Below are 14,446 nucleotides of genomic sequence, written 5' to 3'. Positions count from 1 at the left end.
CGCACAGACGAACTCCCCGAAGCCGTCGGGTCCAATGACGGATTGAATAGGAGGTCGACACCGTCTAGGTTATCGGACGAATCATACTCTGACCCATTTCCATCCTGCCCTTCGTCTTCCTCATGGGAAGGAGAGCTTGATGACGGTTCCCTCCCCTCGCTGGAGGTGTCCTGGTCTGCTTGACCTGACGGAAACACCTCTTCGTAACCCGCTCCCTCGCGGGCACAAGACTGACTACTCGACGCCTCACTAGACATCTGACACCTACATACGACGGGTAAAGGAAACCTAAGGCTCTAGATTCATACCGACGACGGGACTAACAAGAAAAATAAGGAATGAAACGCCGTATAAATAGCTTACAAGCAGACGGTGAGAAAAACTTACAAGTAGACAGCGAGACGCGCACGACGGAGAAAGTTATCACCACGTTGTTTCTCGGCCTCCAAAGAAGACGGTTGCTCTCTGAGAAGAGGTGACGGTTGCGCTCTGATCAGAAAGTTCTCTAAAAAGTGTAAAAATGAATACGGTGGGTGATATATATATATATAGGGGGAACGGCGCGATAAACGAAGCGACGCCTCGATTCCAGCGAACGGCCAGTGAAATCTCCCCACGTGTCCCTGAGCATTTATGATAGCTTCCAGCCTGTCCGTCAGAAACTATAACTGTCATTCCGAGATACCGCTTCGTAGAGATGACGGTATCACGGAATGAGGGGGCATCTGATGTGGGTAAATCTATCATGACGGTCTGGCTGGTATGATTAAATTAAGGTGACGGGTAATGTGGTTTAAGAGAGGACGGATCGGTGGTAGACGGACAGAAAGAATTTATACATCGCTCCCCTGGCCCCCTCAAACCACGCTATGAGATTAGGGCTGACATGGCCTTGAGTGTGATTCACGCAAACGTAAATACGAAGAATTCTTGCGCTACACATTAGCCTTAATCAAAGGAATTTTATAAGGAAAGAGTTTTGGTCATGAAAGGAAAGAGCTTGGTAATCAAGGAAGAAAGGGCCGACTCTACGCCTCTATAAATACATCCAAAATCCCCATGACTAAAGGTACGCACATTTGACTCAACTCTAGCACTTTAGGGTTGAGAAGAAATTCTAACTTGACCTTCGGAGGGTTTTTGGCCGGCACCACACCGGTGCTCTCTTTTAGGTCTCTTTGTTTTCTTTTTGCAAGTTTGATTCGAGTTGGAGAGTGCTTGCAACTTACTGGTGATATATCTCAACCTCATCAGCTATCAAATGTAGGAATTAATGAGATAGTTTTCTACCAAAAATAAAAAATAAAAAGGTTTTTTTGTAAAATAATTCATTTCCCAAAAATTATAATGTTGTTTTTTTTATGGTTTCCACTTTTTCCCATGATTGGTTGTATAAAAAAATAATGGGTCAAAAAAAATTATCTTTTAACTTTATTTATTTAATTTGGTGTTAAATTGAGCTGTTTTTTTTTTTTTTTTTTATATATATATATATATTTTGGTCAAAAACAACTCTATCTCATGCCAGTCTAAGATACTATGAATGCGTTTGGATAGCACAGCACGTCCACGTCCAGCCCGTTTTTTTTTTTTTTTTTTTCCACACGCATATGTCACTGTTCATTGGCCATGAACAGTGATTTTAGGCCAATGAACAGTACTTTTGGGATGAACAGTAATTTTTACACATTAAAAAATTATTTTTGTACAGTGTTTTCAGTTTTCAGCAATAAGTTCTATCCAAACGGACTCTATATATCTAGGAAGTCATTAGACAAATAAATCAATAATATCATTCTTGACGAAAGAACTTAGAAAAAGGAAAAGGAAAATGACCTCTCCAATTAACTGCTTATCAATCTTGGTAATCCCTCTACTAGTCACCTCTCTTTTGTACCAAGTTTCTGCCAGACAAAAAGTTGACGAAGCCTTCCTTAGGAGCGTTTGCCAGAAAGTCAAGGACCCTGACTTTTGCTTTTCAACTTTAAAAGCAGACCCACGTACTTTTGCAGGGGCAAGTCTTGCCGTAGTTTCTATTGCTATAGTCATTGATACAATACAAGTTGCCGTTGATCAAATCCCAGGTCTTTTTAGGGATCTCAGTGACCGAGTGGATAGGATTCGGATGGAGAATTGCCAACGTGATTTTAATGATGGACTACTGACTTTGAGAAATGCATACGCGGCTTCGGCTTCAAAGAATTATGCTCAATCGACAAGTTTGATTATAGATACAATTAACAAAATTGGAGCTTGTGATAATTCATACAAGATCCCCCCAGTACGTAAATCGCCAATAGCAGATGCCACTACCAACGTGTTAAAGAAATGTGATATTGCTGTCGCTGCAATTGTTACTATCAGTGCTTAAACATAATGTATATGTGATCTACAATAGAAATAGGCCAGCCAAGGCCTGCATGCTATGAATGAATGTCAAAAAAAAACCCTTTACCCACCATGCATATGGATGTTTTCTATTAAGGCTTTCATGTTAAATTACTGATTGTCTTAAAAGTTTAAACTATTAGGATATAGTAAATTTAATCATTTAACCAATACTTCTAACACTTTCCTTCACATGTGGGCCGAAACTACTTTTTAATTGGTGAGGCCAAACATGTGAGAATTTAAATGGGAGATAGAGTGGAGAAGACAAGAATTAAACTCAGGATCTCATGATCTGATACCATATTAAATTAACGATTGTCCCAAAAATTTAAGCTATTAGGATATAGTAAATTTAATCATTTAACCAATACTTCTAACACTAGTACTCAACATAAATAAAACCTAGTACCCATTATACCAGTTTTTGTGATTTTTTTTTTTTTTTTACAATCACCACTACCAACAGCAGCATATTGATGTTCTTTCTGTTTCCCTTTGTTTCTTGGATTAGATAACGAATTATCACTAGTATGCCTGCCTCACCTTTTTTATGTGTGAGACTGTATGAGAAAATAGATAATTGGGAGTGACAGCTTTATGATTTATTGTGTTTTACAATCATTGTCATCAAACCATAAACTAAATTTATGATTAACAATTTGAGATCCATCCTTTGTTACTTGGATTTGGATATGAGGCACCATTTTATTATCAATCAATTTTGTTTAAACCAATTTTGCATGTTTGGTTAAGATTTAAAAAAAAAATGTGAATAAGCGATTAATATGATGTGTTATTTAGAAAGTTCAATGAGCATCGCTTGATGTTCAAAAAGAATTGTTATTTTACTAATTGACTTTCTTTTTAATTTTTAATTTTTTTTCTATTTTGTGGCTAAGCAATTTGTCCTTGTCTTTGGGGCATCCCAATGTTGGTTTATGGCTATTGTTTTCTACATTGCGAGTTTGTGATTAAAGAACATAGAAATGGTAGTAAATAGTAATATGTTTTGAACTTCGTAATTCCTCTTCTTCTTTTTTTTTGGGGAGGGGGGGGGGGGGGGCTCAACGATTTGTCCGGGATTCTTATGCAAACCCCACTTAAGTTTATGGCCTATTGCGTCCTAGTCTAACACTGAATTGTGATTGAATAAAAATTCGTCTTTCTAATGAGCACTCGCCTAGCTATGTTCTCTCTCATGGGTTTGTGGTTGACTTGATTTTAGAATGGGTTTTTGTCGAGGGAGGTGTTTCTAACGGTGGGGAGTTGCTGGGTTTTTTTGCTAGGGTGAATTGTAAAAGGGTGAATTAAAATAGATTAAAATAAAGTTTTTTTGGGGTTTTTTTTAGTAAATGCTCTAATATGTAATATTGAAAGATCTCCATTAGAGTGTCACCATCATTTTATCTAGGGTGGCAATTCATGTTCACAAGTCGAGTTTGTGTTATGCCAAGTCATGAGTATTCGACTATATGTGTTAACCTGAACTCGACTTATTTAGTAAACGTGTAAAAAATCATTAACCCTAACAAGACCTATTTATTAAACCAGTCGACCCCGACACGACACGTTTAACATGGTTTTAAAAATCGGACCGAACTGGCAGCCTGATCGGTTCAACCAAGAATCGGGTATTAGTCCGGTCCGGTAAAACTGAGAACCGGAGGCAAATCCGGTTTTGCCCCGATCCAATTTTTAAAACCATAACGTTTAAACCATTTAATTAACAAGTCATATAAAGGTCAATACAAATAACCTATTTAATTAATAATCATACCTTGCTTGAATAACATGTTATCAATTCCTATATATCTAAAATTAAAATACAATTACAACCATAAATATAGTAAGAAACATATAATTACAACAAAAAAATTAAGGAATAATAATAACAAAAGCTAATACCTTTATAAGTTAAATGAGTCAAATAGGTCAGAAGGGTTACTATATTGAACACGAACACGACATGTTTATTAAACGGGTCAGACATATCGACCCGAATATGATTAAAACCCGTTTAACCTAAACTCATAACTTGTTTATAAACGAGTTAGTCGTATTGGGTTCGCGGGTCGTGTCAGATTTGGTCACCCCTAATATTATCTCCCTAGCTCCTAGTTGCATACTCCAGGAGAATGAGATCATTTTGTGGACCACTGGTTTTGTGGAAATGCAACTCCACATAGCCCATGGGCTTTGTTTTATCTTGCAAATACTCCACTACGACCAATATTCTTCATTCTCAATGCCCAAAGTTCAGTCCACGATGGTTGCTATATTCCAGGCCCTAGAAATAGACAGGTCGAGCTTGATGTTATAAAAGCACTGGCCCACCATATCCAAACCCAAAGCGATGCACCACAATGAGCAAATAGAAGGAAGCATTTTCAGTCCACTTCATGTCATTTTTCAAACCACTTTGATTTTTTTATACCATAATATCCTCCCACACATTTACTCACTTCAAAACAAGTGCTATCAGTTTTATCTGATGGAACATATATAATGATCTTTCTTTAGTTGTTTAGTTTCGTAACTCAAAAATTCATGCCTCGTATTGGGAACCAATTCCAAGGAATGGATGGTACTTTTGAGGTTCCTGAATCCTTGAACGAATGGGAGCAAATCCAATCCCCATTTCCTAAACTCTCTCCCACAAGTGTGGAAGAAGATATGGTAGTTACTAGAGACAACAACTACCTCAACGATAACCATGAAGGCCTACAACAAGAAGTACCTCCAGTATTGGACCTTGAACTTGAAGCCACTCAAGACCCAGATCCTGAATCAAGTTCTTCATCATCAGTGTCAGCGAATTCAGTAGGTAACAAGGAAAATGGAAGGTTGTCATGTGCCAGGGGGTTTTGGTCGATTGCATCGGTGACTGGAGTGGCAGCCGTGGTGTTGCTGTCATTCTTGTATGTCAGGGTGCAAAGGTGGCGTCAAGTTCTGTACAAAGAGAGCAAGGATCGTCTCATCAGAGAGAAAGATGAGGTTCTTTGCTAAAAGCTTCATAATTTAAGACTTTTTTTTAAATAAAATCTAGTGAATTTATATGAGTCATAGATTTGGATTCCTGAGTTTATCTCGGGTATGATTCTAGATTTCTTGTATCAGAATTGTTTTGAGTTTTTGGGCTGGTGTATGAATTAATGAATCAATTAAGTGAGAATTCTACTTATATCAGACCTTAAGAACTACCTGTGCTAACCATGATGTTTTAAGTAATTCAGTACTGCAACTAAAGCTTGCCAACTGTTGAAACTTAAATTGAAAACTCTAGGGGTTGTGATCTCAGTTCTACGGCTTATGCCTCATGAACACGGGAGGTTTATTGGATCCTAGCAATATCATAATGTGAACAATGTCTTGTCCATTTTTAAAACTGAACTACCCTGCAACTTGCACTTGTAAAACAGGTGCTCTAGCATGTAATAGTACTTCCTCTCTATTTTGCAAGGGCGAGGATGTTTATAACTTTATATGTCAAAAAACATAAAAACAAAGCTTTTTTCCTTAACTTGTCAAGTGCTGATTGAAGTAACATTACTTTTTTCCTTGATCTACCAATCAAAACGGATCCTGTTAGCTATTATGAAAAATGTTTTCTGTGATAGAGTAGAGATACATGGGCTCGGAATCCCGCAACACAATAAATTCCTGCATATCTAGGTAGACATATATATGTAATTGTTCATATAATTAATTAATTATTATGTTACATGCTTTACATTGTCTGTGCAGTTCAGTATGCTTCTTCTAACTATAATTCAATCCAATATGCCCTGCAGAAGATCAGCCAGCTCTTGCTCCACATTGCACAGATGAATGAAGCATTCTCAGAACACCGCAGGGTTCCTGTGTTCCGAATTGGTTGATCGATCGTTCAGCTTCAGCAAAGCAGATGTTAATTGAGGACCTGCCTCTTACCTTCTCCATGATAGTTTTATGTGATGAACTCGGCATCTTCTTGAGCATTAGAAAATGGGAAGAAAGACATGCATATAATTGCATAGATGCTTATAACAGATTGGTGACTGCACCAAATTATTCATAATTATATGTAAATGAGAATGTTTTATTCATGTGTCTGGCTAATTCTGTTCTAATGACGCTTATGGCATAAGACAGCAACACCATAAATTCCATCTCCACTATCTTTGTCACTCTCTGCTCCCTCAATATGTCCACTTTTAAGACAACTAGATGATATCCCGTGCGATGCGCGGACTATTTTACAATTTTATTTGAAATCATTCTTATGTATATTAAAATCTACATATTATTTTGTTGTATAATATTTATGTTTGCCCACAATATTATTAAATACTTTGAAACTTGATTTTTTATTAACTCATAATTTATTTTTAAAAAATGTATAACATTGTAAGATTATAATATATTATAATATTTACCGTTAAAAGTAGATTTTATTTTTCAAACTAATTAAATGATTTTGAAATCTACAAATAAGAATTCAAAATATAAAATACTTTTATATCCTAAAATTACATAAATTTAAGCAACTTACCAAACACTTTCTCAATTACTCTATTCTCACAATCAAATATGGAGACCTTGATCATAAACACCCAATTAATTATCTCAATGGAATTAAAGAAATCATTTGTAAGTATCAATATAAGGAGAACGTGATTAAACAAAGTAAAATTTACTAAAAACACATTCATTTATCAAAATTCAATTAACTTTAGTTGGGCTTCTGTATCCTTTAAAAAAAAAGCGAAAAAATACTTTTAAGTCACCATCGATATTTGTTTTTACGACTATGGCTACATACAAAAAAACCTATAAATTATGAATTCTAACAAAAAAAAAAAGAAGCTAACTTCATAAATAATCAATTAGAATGTTTTTTTTTTTTAGTTCTAAAATAAAATACATTTGTAACTTTCCCAAACCAAAATCTCAAACACCCAAAGACTCTAAGCGAATCATAACCTTCACAAAATCTACAATGTCTGACTTCAACATCAAAACCGTAAGTTAACCGTCATTGAATAAAAAACACAAGCCCCCTTCCTTGGTCATAGCTCATAGGGGTTACAATCAAATGATATTGCAACGTTGGAGTTATGTAGATGCCATTGAAAGGTTAAAATTAAATGACATCATTTTTTTTCTAAGTGTATTTGAGATAGGATGATATGAAAGGCTATGGACATGCGTATATAAAGGGGTAAAAGTGAAAATGATGAATAGAAATGCAAAGAGTTTTTTGTGTGTGTGAGAGATGGAAGGTCTTGAAACATTGAACCAAATGAAATAAATAGTAGTCTTAAACCATTGAATACAAAATATAACAGAAATTAGTCTTGAAACATTGAACCAAAGGAAATAAAGAGTCTCCACTTTTAAATTTGTTTTTATCTCTAATATGGTTTAAGGGTATTTCAGTTCTCTTCATAGAATGCGCCACATGGCAGAACCTCATGCTTTCTCTTCATAGATTTTATTTCAAAACAAGCAGACCATGATAGAGCTCATCTGAGCATGCTCATTAGAATGAAAACAATTTATTTCAAAACAGGCATACTTTCCTGTTCTGGTTTATTTGCATAGGAAGGACGGGAAGATGTAAATATGAAGTAATAATAAGGTTCCAAACAACAACAACAACAATAAGCCTTAATCCCAAATTTTTGGAGTTGGTTATGTGTCATCAATAGATTAGGTAGGAATAATAAGATTCCAAAATATTCAAAAAAAAGAAGAAAAGTGATGATGGCACAACTGTATTATTAGCTGCAGGAAATAACAATATGATACTCTAACCTGACCCATTGTAAAATGATCAAAAGAGTTTTCCTTGTTAAACAGAATTTTCTTCCAAACCAATTTGGATATTACTTCTTCCAATGCATTACATGATGACTCAAATGAGCATCCACATACACACGCACCCTACTCTATTTCTTACAAGGGAGGAGGTGCCATTTGAGCCAAAACTCATGGGAAAAAAAAAAAAAGACAAATAGAGTTTGATGATTGCTCATGTAACTTGATATCATTTGATTAAGAAATTGAATTTTAAATTATAACATAAATTAGTAAAGTTCCCAATGTAGACTGCAAAGTGATGCTAAATCAATGAACCGGGGAAACTCAAACCTATCCAATTCTGCTCTAACAAATGGGTGACCAGTCAAAAAGTGAACTCAATCTCATATATTACATTAAACCTTTGAACAAGAATCAAATTCCTATCAAGAGAACTGTTAGGTTTTGAGTTTGTAATGTTGGCAAACCATGACAAAAACTAAGTTTCATAAGTTTAGAATGGTCTACATTGAAGCCCAAGGCAAAAAACTCAAGTTCGGGATGAAGAAAAATGAGTTACAATCTGTTTCGTTCGATTGGTACTTGATCAATCGAAAGTCGCATATCAGCAAAAATCAGCAAACGTAAAAAGGCCATAACTTGATGGTTTGAAGCCCAAATCGCGAGCCCTTTTTTTCAGTATTTAAAGGACATTATAACCTAACCCTAGAGAAGGTTTTTAGAGTTTTTTAGAGAGATTAGAGTGCATCTTGTGCCTCTTTTGTGGATCTAGGGTTTTGTACCCAAAAGCTCTCTAATGCTCTATATGCTGTGTGTGTGAATCTTTTGTGAGATCTAGAGGTGTTTGCCTTCACATACACTTAGGGTTATCATGATCTAGATTGATATCAAGAGCTTTGTGATTTATTCAGTTGCAGATTTAAGAGCTTAAAGATATACAAGCGGGAGTGCTTGTGCTTGCTGGGAATCCAAGAAAGAAATAGTCCGTGGACTCGGAGCTGTCACGTGGTCGTGGTAGTAAGTTTCTTACTCGAGGTAGCAATAGGATGCTAGTGGTCTAAGTCACTATTGTGCAAACTTCAATTCTTTCATAGTGGATTTGCTGTTTTACCTTGAGGATAGCTAGGTTAAATCCACCCTAGGTTTTTTACCGGTTTGGTTTTCCTGAGTCATCATATCGTTGTGTTCTTTATATTTTCTCTGCTTTGCACGATATGATTGTTTTGTTTTAACCTAGATCTGAATAATAAATCTAAGTATTCACTTGGTTAATTAATTAGGTTAAACAATCTAATTTTACAGGGGTCTAAAAACAAACAAGAACAACAACATTAACTCTGCTTTACTAAACAGGATGTTTGGCAACAAAGTGTAGATGCTCATTTTTTGCGAGCCCAGCAGGGAGGAAGATCCAAAGTCATGGGCAAAAGAAAGTATTGTGGAAATGCCATTAAGCAAGGAATAATGGATAGTGGGTCTAAAAGGCAAATAAATGGATCCTTAGGAAGTAAGTGGGCCTAAAAAGGTCTGGAAGAAAGTAACAACAAATCCATGGGCTATGTGGATGTAGAAAAGTGAGAATGGGCCACGGTTGTTACAGTAAGCCCAAAATAGTGCAAGTAAAGAAAGTAAGGGACCATGGAAAACCCATGAGTCCCAAGGGAAAGGTGAAAAATACTTGAGCCGAAGAAGCCCAAGAAGTTAGTAAAAGCCCATGGGAAATATAGAATCGAAAAAGGGCCAAGGATGCCTAAGAGAGTAAGTGGGCCAAGGACACCCAAATGAAAGTATGTGGGACAATGGGAGCCCGCAAGTAGCAAAGGGCCCAGTAAGATCATTGGGCCTTTGAAGAAAGAATAAACAGAAAAGGTCCAAAGTGGCCCAGCAGGCGTGGGTCAAGTAAACCTCACAACAGGCACAACAGAATTATGTGGCAAGAAGCAAGTAACAAGGGCTGGGAACAAAGGCTTGGAATGGCCCACAATCAGGCAAGGCCCAACCCTTAGAAGATGCAAGCCATAAATGAGGAGTCAGGCGAAACAGCCCACGCCAAAAGAAGCCAAAAAATGAGCAACGGACTGGGAAGTTTGACGATCAGACCGCGGCAGACAGATGAGCAGCAGACAGAATTTGAATAAGCATGGAGGCAAGGCACGCGTAAGGCCCAAGCACCACTAGCCTGTACCCAGCCAATATAGGAAATTGTGAGGTCATGGGTCAGAGGTAAGGGGGTATGGTCTGGCGGTGGGGAGGGGGAAAAACTCATTTTTGTGTTTCCTGCTCAAACCCTTTTGGAAGCAATGTCCTACTAGGAAGGCATACGACCCAAAAGAGGCAAAGCTGAGTGGGAACCACTAGGTGCATGCCGTGAGAAATAGAGGGAGGGAGAGTCTTCACACTGTGGCAGGTAAGAATGCCACAAGGAGCAAATAAAACTGAAAAAACCTTCTTTGACTGACCAGTCAGTGATGGTCGGCAAAAGAACCATGCCAGACAAAAAGGGTTAAGGGCTAAAATGGTAAAGAGCCAAGCATGGCTAGCCCTATATAAGAAGCCCTACAGTGCATGGCTAAAAAGGGGGGACGACAACTTCTGTGAGAAAGGGGCTAGAATCACGAAAACAGGGGAACCAGAAAACAAAGAAAGAAAATGATTAAAAGAAACAGAGGGAGAGAGAAGTAAGAAACAGAGCGAATAGAGTGATTGGCATGCACCAAATGGGTTAATCTTCCTCTCCCCTTCCAATCCATGCTCTCTGGTAACAAAAGGGAGAAACTTCATTCAACCCAAGTCACTTAGGCCCGTTCCTTCAAAGCAGCTAATTTCCTCCTCAGAGAAATTAGTCGTATTGAAGGAGTGGTTCCCCTTCGACGCAAACTCCGTGGAATAGCTTGTCGTGGCAGGCTGACATTTGTTTCTTTAATATGCTCATTACTCTTCATCTAACACTCATTATTTTGATACCATAGTGTAAAACGGCCACCCTTCATTAAGACCCACTAACTATTTTGCTTAAATTCCTATTATTCTTATTATATCCGCCTGCTGTAGTTAACGTGATAGTTCTGCCTGCCGTAAAGACCTAATTATCAAAGGGCATTGTTTGCGCACAAGCCGGGCCAGGAAGGTTTGTTCTCAGACCGGTCCCAACTCCTCAATCCAGAAGAAAACTTTGGGTCTAGCGTAGTAGCAAGCGGCCCAGCCTAACACTTGCGAAAAAGGCCCACACACAAAGAAACAGGATAGCAGATAATAAAACCAATGTAAGAATGTTGAGGTCTCATTGACTAGATAAGATTAGAAATTATGCATTTATTCATTATTCAGGTAAATGCAACTATGAAGCACCGTTATGAAATGATAAAGGTAGCAATCGGCTAGGAGAAAATGATGCACATTAAATGCTTTAGAAGGGTGATAGGAGAATGGCTGGACAATATGAAGAAATTTAAGGTCTTAAGAGATATGACTATATTGGCATGATAATTTTGTAGCAGAGAATTTCTTGCTTTTGCTACAAGTCCAGAACTACAATTTCTTGGAACACTACTAATCCAAGAGGAACCAGATATACACCATATTTATTTATACAGAATTCCAGATACTGAACTTTCACAAGTCCAGAAACTAAGCAGGAAGAGAAGATTTAGCAACCATGGTCTCCATCTAAAATTAGCAGCCACTTTTAACAGTTACATAAAAAATCACAACTGCTACACAAATCTAACTTTCTATTGACCTCACACCAAAGCAGGTACAGATGCACAACCAAGGGCTAGTATGCAGATATTACAGAATGAGAAAAGCTGAAATACTAGTTGTGTTGAAAAACTGATGCAGACGTTGTAAACTATGATCATTGTTCATTTCAACAAAGTACAAACCTAAATTTATAAACCATAAACAAAGCAATATGCTTTCCTGTTCTGTTCAATGCAACTATTAAACGCTGTTAATGCTCAGCTTCTATAAATAGCGAGTAAAGGAATATGGCGTGCGTCTTTATCAACAATACTCACTTTCAATTGTGCTAACTGAAAAACAAAGCAACAAAAACAAAAACTGTGTCTGTGTGGATTCCACTTTCAGTAGCAGTTTTACGACAACAAAACGAAAGAAGAAAGCCACTAATTCAGATATTAAATGGTGTTGAAAACAGCAGTAATCTGACAAAATTATATCAGAACACCATGAACGTATCAATGACAAGAAAAACAGTCACTCATAGTTATGATCAACTGTGTCCATTCGTTGAATGTCGAATATCAAGCTGGTCTACAATCTCTAAAGGAGTAGTAGTCTCATTCCTAATCCTCTTGATCTTAGGACTCAACAAACCTCTATGCCTAAAACCATACAACTTGAGCGCTTGATTATCTGCAAAATTGTATGCCCTCTACATACTACTCACCAACCTCTCCACCGCGTAATCCCCATAACTCCCACAAGGCTTACAACCCACAAAATGTGTCACAAACGGCCACCTCTCATCCCCCAATCCCGGATGATACTTCTCCATCATCTCCTCATACCTATCCACCAACCCGGCCCAATACCCATGCAAATAGTAAGAATTCTCAACAAACACCTTATCCATCCACTCATCCTTCCTCAAAATCAACAGAAGATGTGTTTGATTTATTATAGTACAGCTGTTATTTGACTTTGTGTCTATTTTTTAAGTTAAATAAGCTAATGAAAAAGGAATGAAAGAAAATGAAAGTTTTTAATTTGTATTGGTAGTATTATTTATTGCTTGATTAATAAATGAAAAGGGGGAATTACTTTTAGTTTTCTTCACCAAAAATATTGATTTTTATCTCTCTTCCCTAAAAAAAAGTGAACTAAATGAAATATAAATAATCAATCAATCAATATCAATATAAAAGCAGAGACCTCATGCGAGAGTGCATGAGGTTCTGTCATGTGGCACTTTATATGAGTATTTTGCAATTCTCTTTATTATGAAACGATTTTTTCCAACCTCAAAAATTAAAACAATGCAGTTTTTGTGTTTAGCACTTATTGCTTCATCAAAAATCAATTCACTTCTTCCTCTCTCCTAACTCTTCACTTCTTTCCATTACAAAAAAAAAAAAAAAAAAAGACTCTTCACTTCTTCCGAACAAAAAAAAAAAAAATTCACTTCCCCATTCAAATTTAAATGCACACTACGGATAAACACCTGGCAAAGTGAGACCAAGCTTTGCACTATTACACCTTTACAATAATATTATACTTTCCAAGTAATTTCTGATGAGATCAAACCCATCTTTAAATTTTTTAAATTTCACTCATTCTCTATCTTAACTCTTTAGTTCTTTCTCTGTCTCTTAACTCTTCACTTCTTCTAGCAAAAGCAAAAACAAGAAACTCTTTCACTTCCCCTTTCAATTAAATGCACACTACGTACTTGTTTCTTTTGAAAATTATATATTGATGATGGATCAATGATTCATCTATGAGTTCATGGACAAAAGCTCCTTTCTTAGTGTTTGTAAATAAATATTGCCAACTCTCTCTCTCTTTATTTCTTTCTTTCAATTTTTTTTTTCAAAATTTTATTTGGGATATTGAGTTTGCAGTTTGCAATGTTTGAGGGAAGACAAACTCAGGGAGATTGAAGCTTCAACTTTACCTATTTTGGCCAAGGACTAAAGTCACTAAACCCAAGGAGAAAAAGCCACTGGCGCCTAATTTATCAAACCCTTCTTCAGTATCTAAGTCCTAAGAGGTACAAAATACTAATACTCAATTTGTTCATCCTTTGCTGTTGTTTGGTAATGGGTTTTTGACAATCAAACTAGATGGTGGTTTGTTTCTTTTCATTCGAACTGTTTACTGGTTAAAATTTTTACTGAGCCACCCCGTTTTTGTAATTTATGATTTGTCTTTTGGTGAGTGATTTAAATATGTTACATGAGGATGTGATTAAGAAAATTGGGTACTATTTATACCCTAAGGCAAAGACAGGTTGAGTAAATAATCTGGTTTTGTTGGGCAGGTAGAAAGATCAAGGAGGAAGAAGCTTAATCAATAAATCAAGCTCCTCCATGCCACATGTAATCGGAGCACAAACTCATGTATCTATATGGATTGGGTCACATTCAAAGCGCCAATGGAGGCAAAACTTTTGTGGGATTTGAAGTGCAAAGAGCCCAAGAGTAATTACATATTTTATTTTGAATCCATAGTGTTTGATAAAATGCTTGACAGAAAATTTATAATTTTTATTTGGTTGTATGATGTAGTA

At 36.6% G+C, this 14,446-nt stretch overlaps 3 protein-coding genes across 3 annotated transcripts; 2 read left to right on the top strand and 1 right to left on the bottom strand.

The window, feature by feature from the left end:
• The first annotated feature begins 1,831 nt into the window (after positions 1 to 1,831).
• LOC142629203 (uncharacterized) lies at positions 1,832 to 2,371 on the top strand. Its single transcript, XM_075803171.1, has one exon. It carries the CDS (start codon positions 1,832 to 1,834, stop codon positions 2,369 to 2,371), a length of 540 nt encoding a protein of 179 aa, XP_075659286.1.
• Positions 2,372 to 4,942: 2,571 nt separating this feature from the next.
• LOC142627291 (uncharacterized) lies at positions 4,943 to 6,319 on the top strand. The gene is made up of 2 exons (XM_075801113.1): positions 4,943 to 5,385; positions 6,183 to 6,319. Exons 1-2 carry the CDS (start codon positions 4,969 to 4,971, stop codon positions 6,267 to 6,269), a joined length of 504 nt encoding a protein of 167 aa, XP_075657228.1. The 5' UTR covers positions 4,943 to 4,968; the 3' UTR covers positions 6,270 to 6,319.
• A 6,108-nt stretch (positions 6,320 to 12,427) lies between these two features.
• LOC142629202 (putative xyloglucan 6-xylosyltransferase 3) lies at positions 12,428 to 12,790 on the bottom strand. The gene is made up of 2 exons (XM_075803169.1): positions 12,609 to 12,790; positions 12,428 to 12,539 (listed from the first exon to the last, which is right to left on the bottom strand). The coding sequence occupies exons 1-2, from the start codon at positions 12,788 to 12,790 to the stop codon at positions 12,428 to 12,430; spliced, it is 294 nt and encodes a 97-aa protein (XP_075659284.1).
• Between the last annotated feature and the right edge of the window lie 1,656 nt (positions 12,791 to 14,446).

Source organism: Castanea sativa, chromosome 3 (assembly GCF_040712315.1).
Source record: "Castanea sativa cultivar Marrone di Chiusa Pesio chromosome 3, ASM4071231v1".
Classification (NCBI taxonomy): Eukaryota; Viridiplantae; Streptophyta; class Magnoliopsida; order Fagales; family Fagaceae; genus Castanea; species Castanea sativa.
This window is presented reverse-complemented; position numbering and strand designations above follow the sequence as displayed.